We start from the raw sequence: 14,716 nt of genomic DNA, 5'->3' as shown, positions 1-14,716 counted from the left end.
CAGTAGTAAGAGTAAATCAAATACCCAGTTGACTACGGAGAAGCATTTCTATGAATTAGAGCCATATTCTAACGATATGTTTATCCAGAGCGCCTATGGACGTCCGACCCCCCAAAAAAAGAAAGAAAAAAAAGAGTCAACAAATTGAATCAAATAAATTAACAGATGAACGTGTACGTGTTACGTGACGTCACGTGCGTTTCAAGAATTTGTATGATGATGACGAGTAACGTCGGTAACGTCAGGTGAGGTGAGGTCAGGTGACCGTGGGAATTTAGCGGCAAAGCCCGCCAGGATCTAGGAAGAGGCTTTGCCATGTCTTTAAAAAAGAAAAGAAAAGAAAAGAAAAGAAAGAAAAACAAATGATGGCTCAACTCAACAAAGAGGAGGACGAAAAAATGCGGGAGGTCAGAGAAACTGAACTTTGGAAAACATACGATACAGTTCGACGTTTTTCCCCCTCAACGGTTGGTCGGTAGGTCGGTTAGCAACGTAGCATCAGCGAAGAGCCCGGCGAGGACGATGCTAACGTCTCATCGGCTGGAAAACAACGTGAAAACTTAGCTTTAAAGAGGAGCGTCCATTTAACCTCGGATTTAAAAGCGAAGTGCAGGACAACGATGTAAAGCGTGAACGTAATCAATTTGGACAATGGAGACGCAAATTGTCAAAGACTTGACTGTAGCCTGCTAATGTGATGTGATGGTGTTTCCGAGGATATGGGCCAAAAAGAAGATGGACTCATGAGGTAAGTAAGCTTACAGCATTTAGAGTTGTTTGTTTGTTTATATCAGAAGGATCACACATTGGTATGGATTGGTTTGTATCAAATTTGGCTGTTGTGTGTTACGTCTCTATGCCTGTCAGTGATAACGTCATAGTGGAGATCCTGTGTGATATGATTTGTTAGCTAGGCTACTTGTTATATGTCTACCTACCACGAAGTAGGCCTAGAGTCTTAAACAGAGTTGTATTGATGGAGGCCGAGTGATATGTGCTTGTGTGTCACTCAGCTGCATATTGATGGTCAGAGAGAGAGTAGCCTACTGTTGAAACCAAGTGTTGTAAATCCTGTGACAGAATATATCTACAGGTGCTGATATTGTCTTTCAGGTCATCACACACAGGTGTTTCCAATTAGAGAAGCACCTGCTGAGAATCTGTTCAAAACCTGAATTGTTGTTTGGGCCACAACAACTACAGTATGTTATGCGATAGCTCCGAGTCTTAAGATGATTATAATATCCAGTGTATCAGAGTGTGTTGAATACAGATTGAGAGGGAAAAGGATAGTAAACGGGGAGACACTGATAACATGAATGGTAAATACTAAAAAATTTAATTACATGTCAAAACTTTCAACGATTCATGACAAAATAATTTCATGGCAGAACAACAATGTCATTGCTAGAACACATGCTGCGGGACAGTGAAATGCCACAAATTGAGGTAGAAATGACTGTATATCTAACAGAGTTCTTCATCAATCACTCACTTAATATCAGGAGGGGTACATTTAGTCCAAAATATTATCAGGAATGTGTAGTTCCTTAAATGATTAAAACAAATACCAAGTTTTATTTTAAAATAAATCATGAATAATGTTCCTTCCTCTGAAGGCATTTGACTCGGTAGGAAAAGCACAGGAGTTACTAATATCTTTAATGATGGCTCACATTTAATCAGTGGTAGAAAACTAAACATTATTCATAATGCAGTTAAAACCCACTGCTGCATTTCCTGATAAAAAGTGAATGTGGCATGATAATCTTAATAGTACAAGATAATATTGATAATGCTGTGTAGAGCCCACAAGATAGAGCCAGAGAGTGATTCAACATCGTGCTTCATCATGTGCAATAAACGTAATCTAATATATAGCAAAACCTTTACCAACATGATGCTACACTACAAAGTGAGTCCGGTCAGTCTGACCACTCGTTTCCATCCAGCTCAGAGTCGTCATCAGAGTCGCTGTACTCCACAGCGATGCGTCTGGACAGGATGGTGGCCACATCGTTTCCCACTGGTTCCCTTTTGTTCTGCTGCTCCTGCTGCTCCTGGACTTTCTTCAGCTGGATGCCTGATTAGCATATATGATATATTAAATAAAGATAATCTATTATCTAACATGAACAAGGTTGTGGATAAATCAGGATAGCTACTTTCACCTCACCAGTAGATAACAAAAGTGTCGGTAGAATTTCATGATGAATTTAACATAGAAGAATACATAATATTATTGAACGGCCAAATCACTAAACTTATGTATTGTGTCATAGGTAGGCTGTACAGTGTGGGAATAATGGTTGAATTTAATTTATAAAAACTGTCACATCATTACCATTTATCGTATTGACGGAAATTTGCGTGGACCAATTAATGTGTGAGACCAACTCACCCATGCGGATGGCAGACAGCAGGTCGCTTCTTGCATCTCTCACAGGTTTATTCTCGGCTCTGTTGCCTTCACTGTGTCCTGGTAGATGTGACGGTGCAGGTGGGGGAGGGAGAGGTGGCGGTGGTGGACCTGGGGGAGGAGGGATGATACGAGGTCCCGAAGGGGGCACGGGTGGGAGCGTGTAACCGGGGCCCACGTGCAAAACTCCATTATGTGGTGTTGGTGGTAGAGCACCCAGAGGGAAACCGAAGGCTGTTTGTGCTGACGGGATGGGGGGGCCCGGGGCAGGAGACTGAGGGACAGCGCTGGTGGACAGAGAAATAAAAAGGGAATTATGTTGGAAAAGTGATATCATATTGAATTCTTTTCTCTTATGCAAATGAAACAAACATACTTGTAATCTGCAGGCGGACGCATTGAACCGTTCATCCGTTGGGCAGTTTGGTCCGTGGCGTAGGTTACTCTCTTGTAGTTCATGTCAATGCTGTGGTATTCATGCTCCACAGGTGGTGAGGGGTGTGCGTTCCCAGGGACGTAATCATGAGACTTGGCATAGTTACAAGCGGCGTGGGCAGGCAGCGGAGGGACGGGGTAGTCTGGAAGGTCAGGTCTGGGTAAACAATGAAAGACAGAGAGCTTCTCATGCAGATGCCTACACATATCCAGATGGCGGATTTGTCGTTGCAAAATCAAAACTTAAGCTTCCACACAACATCTTTAGCTGTTTGAATTATTAGGTGCTATTTATAAAAATGGGATCTAAAGTTCAGGTTATATTTTATTCCTCTAAATCTTTCTCTTTAATTTTCAGTAATGTTTCCAGAGATTTTGTATAGTGCAGCATCATACTACTGCATAATGCAACTATTCATCTTAGGTGCAGTAAATATTGTCTTTGCAACATATTTTAAAGTAAGAAGTGACAGAAAACGTATGGATGAAGAATTACAGGAGGCTTAATATGACAGGACACTCATTGTAATATCTAGTTTTTGTAGTGTTTAGAGTTTTCTCCACTTTTATCATTTGCACATCATTTTCAGATTCAGGTTCTTTATTTGTCATTTTACATGTAAAAAACACAGAGAAACGAAAGTGTTTCTTAGGACCAGTGAGATAAAAAGATAAAAGAAGACAATAAATACCCTAAGAACCAATATTAGGAACTAAAAACCTATATAATAAATAAATACATCAAAAAGTACTGACCTCCCATCTGGGGAGAGGGAGCCCTCAGAGGACGCCCCTCGCCGGAGAGTCTGTGGATGGTGGTGGTCTGGACGAAGCTCTTTATCAAACGCCATCATGTTCCACTCTTGTCTGCGGTTTCGAGCCTTCCTCACCTTCTTCACCTCTCGCTGAAGCGTGCTGCTTTCCACACATCGCTTCTGCTCCTGGGGAAGGTAGTGGATGTGGAGAACGTGAACACGAGAGTGAAAAATCTTTTGCTAAATGAATGCATAAAAACAAATAAGGTGGCAGAGTGTGTGTGCACTTACCCTTTGCCTTCTCTTTTCTTTCCTCTTGTCCTCCGTGTCCTGAAGCATTTTCTCCTTCCACAAGTCAAAAAAGTACGACGGGTCAGAGTAGAACTTCATGGCATCAGTAGAGTCCTCTCTGTGGTTTAAGAAGCAAAACAATCTCAACAAATGAACTGAACATGAAACCCGACCACTACACATGTAGTGTAGTACTACTGTACCTGTAGGCAGTGAGGGTGCTGAGGGGGGGAGGCCTGTCACTGCTGCTGTGTATGTCAGCCACAGAGCTAGGCATGCTGCCTTTGGACAAAGCCTGCTGGTCCTGGACTGTAGAGCTTTTGAATGCCTTCCTCATGTTGATGTCCTGAAGAGAGACTGCGAAACAGCAGAGGCAGAGGTTTTACGGTTAATATAAAGCATGAGCGAATGAGTGACAGAGCAGAAAACAAGATATTAAATCAAGAGGCAGATGATTTCCAGTGAACTGACCCTCCTCCACGCTGGAGTCCAGCTGGGTGACTTTGATGGCCAAGCGGTCGATACGGTCCTGGAGAGAGTTTGCACGCCCATAAAAGGTATTGGCTTCATTGAAAAGCTCCCCAAACACATTTTCTGCATGTTTACCTGCAAATAGAGCAAACACGAAAAAGACAGGAAGGAAGAAAATGAGATGTCAGTGAATAAGTGTTTTAAAAAGAGGAGGAAAACATTAAATCTGTTTTTTATCTGATACGAGTGTCTAATCCAGGTAGAAAAATTAGCAGTAAATCGTTAATATGGCAGTAAATGTACAGTATGGGCTGCACTGTGTAAATTGATAAATACTGCAGCCTCTCAAGACCAAAAAATGTTATGTGGTTATTTCCCCAAATGCTGGAACATCTCCCCAAGAGAGGCTAAAGTTAACAGTACGTTTTTTTTTGGTATGCAATTTATGACCTCAACTATTTGTCCCTTAAGTGAATGCCAGGTCAGGCTCGGATTAAACTCATATTTGTCCAGTACACGTACATCTTGGTAGTTGAATTATATTTCGTTTTTCAGATGAGATGATTAAACTGGTTGGTTAGGATGAGAAAGGAGGGGGTGATCATGGAAGAACCAAACAGGGATGTATAAGTAAGTTCTAAGGTCATTTAATTTAAAGCTATATAGGCCAGATATATTCAACTATGTTATACCATGAGAATTCTTTATTTATGCATATGAATCCATTATATTTATCTGGATTATGCACTAGCGTTAAGTGTTTGGTTCCTACACATAACAGCATGAATGACCCACGTCAAATGGCTCGGATCCACTTAATGTGGAAGCTCTCATTAGACTGACTGTGTTTGTGTCTCCGCCCACTCACTCTCCGTCTTATCTGCCTGTGATACAAAGCTTCACGGTAAGCTCTAAGCTCCTGTAACTTCACTAAATCCATACGCACGCACACAACACACACACACACACGTATGCACATGCACTAATCAGAGTATCCGTAGGGCCAGATGTCCAGGAGTAAATTTGCTTCCAAAAATAGTCTCACCCACTACATTTTTCTCTCTGCCTCTCATATTTCAGTGTGACAACTGTAGTACCTACACAACAAAAATGCTTATACAGACATCAGCACATTAAATGAACACTTTAAACCACTCTGGTTCTGTGCAAATTGGATGGCTAGAGTGTACAGTAGATTGATGCTGATACAGACTACAGTGATGGATAATGATGCACACTAACAAATGGGCACGCCCGGACACTTGGGTTGTAATTGGTTTGTTTTTAATGTGCTCCATGAGTTGTTAAAAGCCGACCAGTGACATGACACTTGGTTATTTGGTTGTTGTTTTCTGATAATCATCTTTTCAGGGATTAAGAAAATGTAAGCACTCCTAATGCAAAGTACATGTAAGTCAATATGTCGTGGTCTGACAACACACGCACAAACTGTTTGACTGCTGTGATTATTTCATGACTTATGATGGGTTCTTGTGCTTGAGCAAAAGAGGCTAGTATTAGTATTAGTTCACACGATGCTGTATTGTCATATTGGGTCATACAGATGCTTCTCAACATGCGAGGATACTAACATCCTGAATATAAACAACTCTTACTCAGACTGCTGAGCTGGCGGATGATGGCCGACAGTGTGTTGTTGGTTACACACTCCAGCTCGTTGCCAACCCCGTCGGGCACCGTGCCGTGGCACAGGTGACGAGGCTCGATGTTTCTCTTGACCAGAGGCATGACCCCTTCTCACGTCTCGACCACGGTATACCTGCTGGGAGACAGAGGACAGTGCTCACAACAACTCATTGGATAATATAAATGGCATCATACAACTACCAACACACTGATCCATATTCACGAGGCAACATCAGTGGTAATGCAACATGGCCTCACACCACCCTGTACATCACGTCTATTCCAGAATTATTATTCAACTAGAATAATGACTTCCAGCATTAATATACTTTTATAATAATTTCATTTTGATAATGATACATATATTTTACCTACCTTTTTGCTGTACTCATACTGATAATCAATCAATCATAGGCCCTGTCTTGGTTAGTATAAGAAAATGTATGTATTTTTGATGTAATTAATCACTGGATTCGTCAAAGTTTAAAAAGTGTGTAATTGACAGGATCAAAATCAAAATGAGACCTTTTGTGATTTTGTTATATTCGCATCTGCTGTGTTGTACATTGGGGCCATTTGCTAGTGGATGTCACACTTCATCACCACCTGTCAAAGTGGTCTACCTATTATGTTATTGTCCATTTTTAACAGCTGCTGAAATCAGCGAACTTATCGTGATAAAAGAGGTCATTTTTGAAGTGAATTTGCGTGTCACTTTACACGCCTTTTATCAAATAGACTTGAAGCAATGGATTGTGAGAGAGACAGTAATTCTAAGTGGTGAATGAGCCAGCACACTGGTAACAATAAGAGGATCAACTTACTCTAACTACCATCATTTTTAGATTCTCTTCGCCAAACAAGCAAACAAGTCAGAGAGAAACTGCAGGTTGGCTGCAGAAACATCAAAATAAAGATCAAATTATAGCAATTTTAAACAAATACAACTACATCCATAATCAACAAATCTATTTCTCAAGCAATAATAGTGAATATTATTATACTTTTTGTTGCACACTATGGTTAACTAAATGTTTTTGGGTTTGGATAGTTGGACAAAACAGAAAATGTAACAACTTATGTCTTGTCTGACCCTTCAGATTCACTTCACATGAACTTAACTTCTTTTTGCACAAAACAAAAACTAGATTTTCCCTTTTAGAAAAAGAGCTGGATGTATTTGCAGACAGTGTAGCAACAATTACAGTGACTGCAGCCCTTTTGGTTTGAAAAAGTTTGAACATGAAGGACATATTTACATTTTGTGTGAGGAGTGTGGACAGTATCATAATAAATTGAGTGTAGGAACTTTAAATCTGATCTTTTTAAAAAGTTGTTTACACAATAAAACTTGTAACAAGAGATTGTGAAACTTAAGCAAGACAGAGATGCACAAGCTCTGTCTTCAGAGTAGCACCTCGCTCTTCTAACAGGCAACTACAAGTAATACAATAACATAACAGCTGTACCAGCGGATGCTTAAAAACACATAGCATATCTGTCCTACCATGGAGTTGCCGTTGGTTTTTGCTCGTTCCTCGGTTCCAACGTATGTTTTGGTTTTTTCACGTCAGCATGCCGGGGAGGAGCAGAGACACCAGAGTCCAAGCTGTCTCATCCAAATCAAACAAACTCTGTGGTGGCCTGCTGCAGTCCTGAGCTGGGCAGTGACCGTAGTCATCGCTGCAGGACAGAATTCACTCTGAAAACAAATCTCTCTGGTCTCAAATCACAGCTTGAGCCAGGAGGGGATTTAGTCAGCAGATTTACTCCAGTCGTCCAATCACAGTCGTCAAGCCAGCCATTTGACATCCAGTGTTTTATTTCAGGATGTGTTAGTCCGGTTTGAATGGACTATAAGTCATTAGCTGCCTTCTATGAACTTGATATTAATATAGCAATTTATAATTATTTATCGTAACAACAAATCAAATCAGGGATGCAATGAATGAATACTTTGATTGTCAATTAATGTGATGATTAGAGGCTGTTTATTTGATAAATCATTGAGTGAATTAACAGTGGGACATGCCCATCCTGCAGCCTAATGTAAGTCTTAAAATAAAATCTGATGTTTTGTCTGATGAGGGGTCCCAAACTGAAATATGTTCAATATCCAATTCAGTAAACAATGTAGAACAACTAATTTACTATTTACAAAAACTTATGGTTAAATAAATCTGGTCCAAAAGTACACCTTGTTCTCAGGCCTTTTAGTGTCTCCCCTGTAGTCTCATCATTAATCCTCTGAAGTGTGTGTGTGTGTGTGTGTGTGTGTGTGTGTGTGTGTGTGTGTGTGTGTGTGTGTGTGTGTGTGTGTGTGTTAATTTAACCCTCTTTAACTTAAGTCACCCCCCCCCCCCCAATTCTTTTTTTGACACTGCATAAACAACAGTATGTCTGTCACAGTCAGTCCATTACCATGTCACTGGGGACGACCTGGATTACACACACACACTGCTCTTTTCTCACAGATGGCATCATCTGGATTGTGGGTGGGAGTAGTGTAACCCAGATATGGGTCTTAAATCTTTATTAAGTAGCACACCATGACCCAATGATGTGTTTAAAAGGCAAGTTAACTCATTTTTTCCCCATAGGTTCCAAGTGTGAATGTTATGCAAGAAAACAACCTTGAAGAAGAAAAGAGGAAAGGAAGATAGAGATAGGGAGAACAAAATGTCAATCTCAAATCCTCAGAACCCAGAGTATTGAAATCAAAAAGCCAAAGACAGTAAATGGATTTTAAATTGAAATGAGGAATGTAGAAATACTCTTGTTCACTCTGATGCCATTTACATGGTCGACTTACAAAACATGTCTTTGTTTTTGCCTGCGTGAAACAAACAAGACATATTGGGAAGGCTGTATATGTCATCCATTAATGCAGGTAGGTTGGTGTAAGTGAAAGAAGAGACAGCAGAGTAGCCTCACACGGGATTACACTGTGACCTGTTGACCTCAAAGCTTTGTTGACTGAAGCAGGCAAATGGCTAACATGACAGAAGACAAGTTACACTACAATTACTGCTACAAAATTGATTCACATTGTCAAAAATTACAATTATTTGGATGCAGAAAGAAAAGGGCTATTAAAATGTAATGCACAGGTTTTGATCGACCTGACTGACCAGAAAAACATGGCACACCATAATTTCTCCAAAAATGCTTATATTGCAGCTTCAGGATAAACAGCCACCTCACAATACCAGATAATATTTCCATAAATCCAAACAGCCAGACTCATGTAAATAATGATGCATGACATGTCGGATTGTCTGTCAGATTATTTAGGAATTAAATACACTATATTTCATGCTGAGGAATATGATGTTATATAATCCCCACCTCATTTTTAAATGATCATCCAATATTGTTATGCTCAGGCCTTTTGATGGGTAATTTAAAAACAGTTTTCTCTTTGTGTCTTCAGGTGCATGTGCACTTGAGGGCATGGTTTGTTGCAGGAGAGCCAAGCATTTTACTGAGGGTTCTTCCACATTTTAGACAGTGCCATAATCTGTTGGCCAGCTCAGAAGTATTAACCCCAATACAGTACTTACCCTCCCCATTATCGCCATCATTAACCCTGCTGGTTTCACACAGTGTAGCCAAACAGCAGCCAAACACTCACACCTCACTCACACCCCTCATCCATTACACACCGACCACCAGCCTGCCGCTCTTCCTGATATTTGTCCTCCCATTATGGCTTTCCACTCTCACTCTATATTGATCACTGCCAATGCCTTGCCAGTTATTACCCAGTGAGAGGGAGTGCCACCCACCCACCCACACATGCACATACACACATACAGTACATACAGTACATGCACACAAGCTGTTATGAGCTTCAGTGCATCATTTTAGTTAATTAATGATTAAATATTCACTTGTCCACATAGTTCACAGTCCCTGCAAATTTTTAGAGAGTGTCGCCATCTTACACCGCCATGTTTGAACGGCAGCCCGAACGGAAAATCCAGCTAGCCAGAGAGCATGTTTCGCGTTAAGGTGGAAGGAAAGAAGAATGAGTAGGAAACAGCAGACAGATCGTAAAATGGTTTAGATCTTCACCTCATCGCTCCATGCTCTTGAAATACTCCCAGACGTGGTAAAAACGTTTTTTTTCCCTCGGAGGTCACCGTCACTTTGCCGATGGGAGGGGTGTGTGCGAGTGAGTGAGCGAGCGCTGCAAACTAGATTCTGAATGCTGGATGTCACGCCCCCCCCCCCCATTTTACACGCTGGACCTTTAAGGGACCTTTGATGGTGATAAATGTGAAGCAACAGGTCCCACAGGTTAGGAGGTGATTTAGGATCCTGGTGTGTTGAAAAACTAAAGTCATTTTTATTCTGCACTGTTGGCACCATAGGCATGGTGGTGTTACAGAGCCAGCAGATCATAATCTCCGGATTTAAGGCTAAAATTACATATTTCTAAGCTAACCCTCAAGTATGTCAATTCTCAACACGTTCAAGAAATTGAATAAATCAGATTTGTTGTCCATACATACAGCTGTCCCCTGATGCCTTTCACTTCTCACTTGGTGCCATCTGTTGGTTCATGGTGGTAGCACAAGTGAGAGATCACTTCATCAGTGAGTTAAATTATCTCCTCTTTTACATGATTTAAGATTTTCTAAATACATCACTCAAGAGATTTGTAATCAGTCTTGAACTGCAGACCAGCAGTATTCATATTCTTCCTAAAGTGTGTATTTCTTTTCTTTTCTTTTTCATGAGTTTGTCTATCTGGGAGTTTTATGCATTTATTTTATTGAATTATGAAAAATGGTTGTGAGTGTTGCAAAAAACCCAAATCTTGAAAATGTTTAAATAAACATTTTATTCATTGAATAGGTCCATCTGCTGATCAGCCCAGACTGTGATGGAGAGGAGCAGCACCTGTTGAGTCAGACTCTTCTGCTGAACTGAGGCAACCCCCAGGTAACAGACTTTAAAAATATATTATTTACATATTTTATTAATATTTTATGTTAATCCATTGAGTGTTTGTTTGGTTCATCTTTACAAGGGAATTTTATTGATGTGAAAAACATTAGTTTTAGTTTGTATCTAATTTTCGAATGATTTTATGCCGTAACAGGGAACACTTCTTTTAACAAACCCTTAAAATTCACCTTACGTCATCATTATAAAGCTATCATCAAGTGATTATCCAACTGTTTTCGTCTCCTCTTGTTTACAATGGGCCTTTACAAAACACAAAACCTTAAATTTTCCCATAGCAAAGCGCAGCTCATCACACGACAGTGGGAAAAATAATCAGCCAGAGCTTAATGCTGTATCAAAAGCCTCACAGTTCCTGAGCAGCCGCCTTTAGAGGGGGTGACTCTTCGAATGCCTTGGCTTGTTTGTCTCATGGTTTAAGTGGTGCACATAGCCATGGAAAGATCATTAAATCACTGTTTTACCACTTGGCTTAATCCCTGCAACAAAGGGGGAAGATACAAAAAAAGAGAAAATGGAGAGAAAAAAATGGTGGGCTAGATTAAGTGGAAACTTGATGGATCCAAACTGACGGCTCTGTTTCCCAGCGTTGCCAGGGGGAGTTAAGAATCTTGATTCCACATCTCCCAGGCTGGAGAGTGGCTGCTGATCGGACATTCCCCGTTATCCCCGCAGTGGCCAGCCGCGCTTGTAGTGTCCGCTGCTGTGGCCATCTGCCGGATTACCCAGCAGGATATATTTTTATAGAGAGCATCCTATTCATATCCTGCCTGCAAAGGTTTACATTAAGGTTGAACTCGGGTGCACTTACAATGGCAGATGAAGTAAGCTCTATCCTTCTTACAGCACCCCTCCCCATCTTCTCACTGTTTGGGAGACTGATAGCAGTGGGTTGAAAGGGGCTGCTTCACCGTGGCATGAAAGAGGATCTCATGCAATGCCACTGTCTGCTGCCGATTTTTTTCAGGCGCTGACAATAAAGTGGTGCCCAGCATGAAAAAAAACATTTGTATGTGCCAAGTGCGATTGTTTCTTCTAATAGGCATCAACAGACCAACTTCTCTGTGTTACCATACAGGTGAACTCATTCCTGGGAAAATGTTTTTTTCTTTCTCAGCCTCGTAGGCGCGATGGCGTCCCCCTTTTTCCTTGGCCTAACGGGATTAGTCGTGCCAGTGCTACCCCGGCTGTCACGGTACTGTCTACTTCCCATCTCTCTTCTGGGCCTCTAATGTGATTAACCCATTCCCTGTGGTCCAAATGGTTCTGGAGGGTGGGTAGAGGGGAGGGAAGGGGGGAGGGCGAGGAGGGGGGCACCTCCTTGGCATGTTCCTCCCCATGCCTGACTCACCATCATTGGCATCCTTGTCAGGCAGGAAGGACCGAGGTCGAAGGTGTGTTAGGGTGCAGAGACAAGTACAAGTGGCTGAAGAAAGAATCCATAGACGCTGACATGTAGAAGTGAAATTTTAATTATATTATTTTTTTTTAAATTATCACATTAGATTAAGCCTCGTCTAATGGATCTTGAATATCAATGCATGATTTGCACACGTGGAAGCCAGGTCTCATTTTCCAGCCTGTTGTGCTCGTTCTCTCCAGACACCTCAGTCATTAATGAAAATCTGTTCAGGCTGATTTGTATTGTGGCTTTTGCTTTTCAAAGCATTCCGCACTGAATATTTACTGCTTGCTTAAGTGGAGACAATAATGATTGCCTACGCCCATCATCTTGTCAAATGTCAGTGTTGCGGGGCTTCGCCTGTTTAACACATGTCACGCTCATTTTCGACTCATCTGTCGCAAGTCCTCTTCGGGGCATCTGCTGCACGCAGAGGACCACATGCCCTTTGCCACCGCTTAGAGGGAGAAGCCTCAGAACCAAAGGGCTTCATACAAAACCCAGAGCTGAAATCACCTCTACACTGGCAAACACTTGTCACTTCATATTTTTATCTGTGTGTGGTGATGTACCGCATACAGTAGCTCTCCTGCATAACGGGGAAAATTAATTAACATGTGCATATATCCTGTTTATCGGTTAACAAAACCAGACTCCTCTTGGTAAAGCTGCAGACTCAAGATGTGAAAGACTATTTCTGTGTGGAGAGAAACTCCACACAAGAAATAAAAAACATGAAAATAAATAAACTATAATTGTGTAAACTCAAATTGATGGGGAAAAAAAAGAAAACTTGTGGGGAGTTTGTAGTAACAAACACAGGAATAATCAGTCAAAGAGTCAAGTATGTATATAAATAAAATATAAGCTTAGTTAAGTTAAACCTGCTTTAGTTTTAAAGATTACAAATAGATTTCCCTCGTACCCTGTCATCTGAAACAACACAACACAACAGGCCCCATGCAACAGCATCGACTCTCATGCTGTGTTCAGCAGTGCTTCACGTGAGTGCACAGCCTCGGTCAGGCGACGGCACGGAGAATTAAGAGTCTTAATTAAGATTTTTCACAACTCTGCATGTGCTGTTCATATGCGAGACAACAGGCTTGAATAGGGTGGGGTGTGGTGGATCTGTAAACAGCTGCCTGCTCTGAAACAAAACCCCCAAGTTAACACAAAGATCCACACGACGGAGGAATGTGTCGCACTTCAGTTAGACCCGTCAAAGACAGTCTGCAATATGGGTCGCACGCCTAAGAAAACTTAAGTGTGCGCATTTATCAATATTTAGTGGATATATTTGCGTTTTATATTTTGGTGAATGAGCAGAGACAAGACAATTCGACATTGTGGTTGAAAGACAATACCGTGCGTGAGGGGGTAGTGGCCCTTGTGTGGAGATTTGGTGGGTTTCCAATCCTGATATCCAGCCCCGCACCATGTAATGGAAGGTGACACTTATTGTATTAGTAGGGGCTAATGAGTGTCTAAAAGCCTGTGTGACTGTGTGCGCCGAGGAATCTCATCGTGTGTGCTGGGTGGCAGGAAGAAAGGACAATATCTCTGCAAAGTAGACGAGGCCATGAAGTGCAGCCTGAAAGAAGAAGAAGAAGAAGAAGAAGAAGAAAAAAAAGAGTCCATCATCACTGAAGACCTCAGGGGGCACGTGAGGCCATGAAGAGTTTCAAGCACTTCAATTCAAATGGAGATATAAAGAGAAGAAAATGAGCAGGCAACTTTATGTGGCCGATTGCTCCGGCCAGGTAAATTTGAAGCTGTATTCACACCATCAGATCAAAATGTCGACTTAAGGAATATAAAGCAACCGCCGCCGCCGTCTCCAGACAGAGTGTGAAATCATTTGTTTCCTGAGCCAGAATTTAATGTGGACCATTTACAAATTAAATGACTTCCCCCCTAGAAAGCAACACCAAGAGGCTTTTTGCAGCCAAAGACAATAGTAATCACAACATTCACAGTGGTGTTTTGCCTCGCTTATTCTAAACGGTGCCAAATAAAAGCAGCACCAAAGCAAATTGGACAGATAATTAACTGCAATGCTAATGCGGTGTGTGTCTCTGAAGTGTAACATCTATTAAACTAATTACATATTTTGTCAGCAATGTTCGCCAATAATTCAGAGTGATGAAGTTATTGCAAAACTGTTCAACATAGTGACACATGCACCTTCTCTGAAACAGTCTAGGGTGCAGTACTGCTGTCCAACCACAAGGTGGATACCTAACTAAATGAAATGAGCATCATTATCAAGTTGAAACATTTCCTTTTTTTCCAGCCATTTCTTGGCTTCTTGTAACAGAA

General features: G+C 41.3%; 1 protein-coding gene across 1 annotated transcript; it reads right to left on the bottom strand.

Moving 5' to 3' along the window:
* Window positions 1-1,925: 1,925 nt before the first annotated feature.
* Window positions 1,926-6,120, bottom strand: LOC310996631 (actin-binding protein WASF3-like; the record flags this gene model as incomplete). Its single annotated transcript, XM_083986062.1, has 8 exons — window positions 1,926-2,083; window positions 2,402-2,706; window positions 2,796-3,011; window positions 3,611-3,795; window positions 3,901-4,018; window positions 4,104-4,257; window positions 4,372-4,506; window positions 5,988-6,120. The coding sequence occupies 8 exons, from the start codon at window positions 6,118-6,120 to the stop codon at window positions 1,926-1,928; spliced, it is 1,404 nt and encodes a 467-aa protein (XP_083842188.1).
* Between the last annotated feature and the right edge of the window lie 8,596 nt (window positions 6,121-14,716).

This window comes from Trachurus trachurus, assembly GCF_905171665.1.
Source record: "Trachurus trachurus genome assembly, chromosome: 14".
Classification (NCBI taxonomy): Eukaryota; Metazoa; Chordata; class Actinopteri; order Carangiformes; family Carangidae; genus Trachurus; species Trachurus trachurus.
Note: the sequence above shows the minus strand (reverse complement) of the source record. Positions and strands in the feature narration are given on the sequence as shown.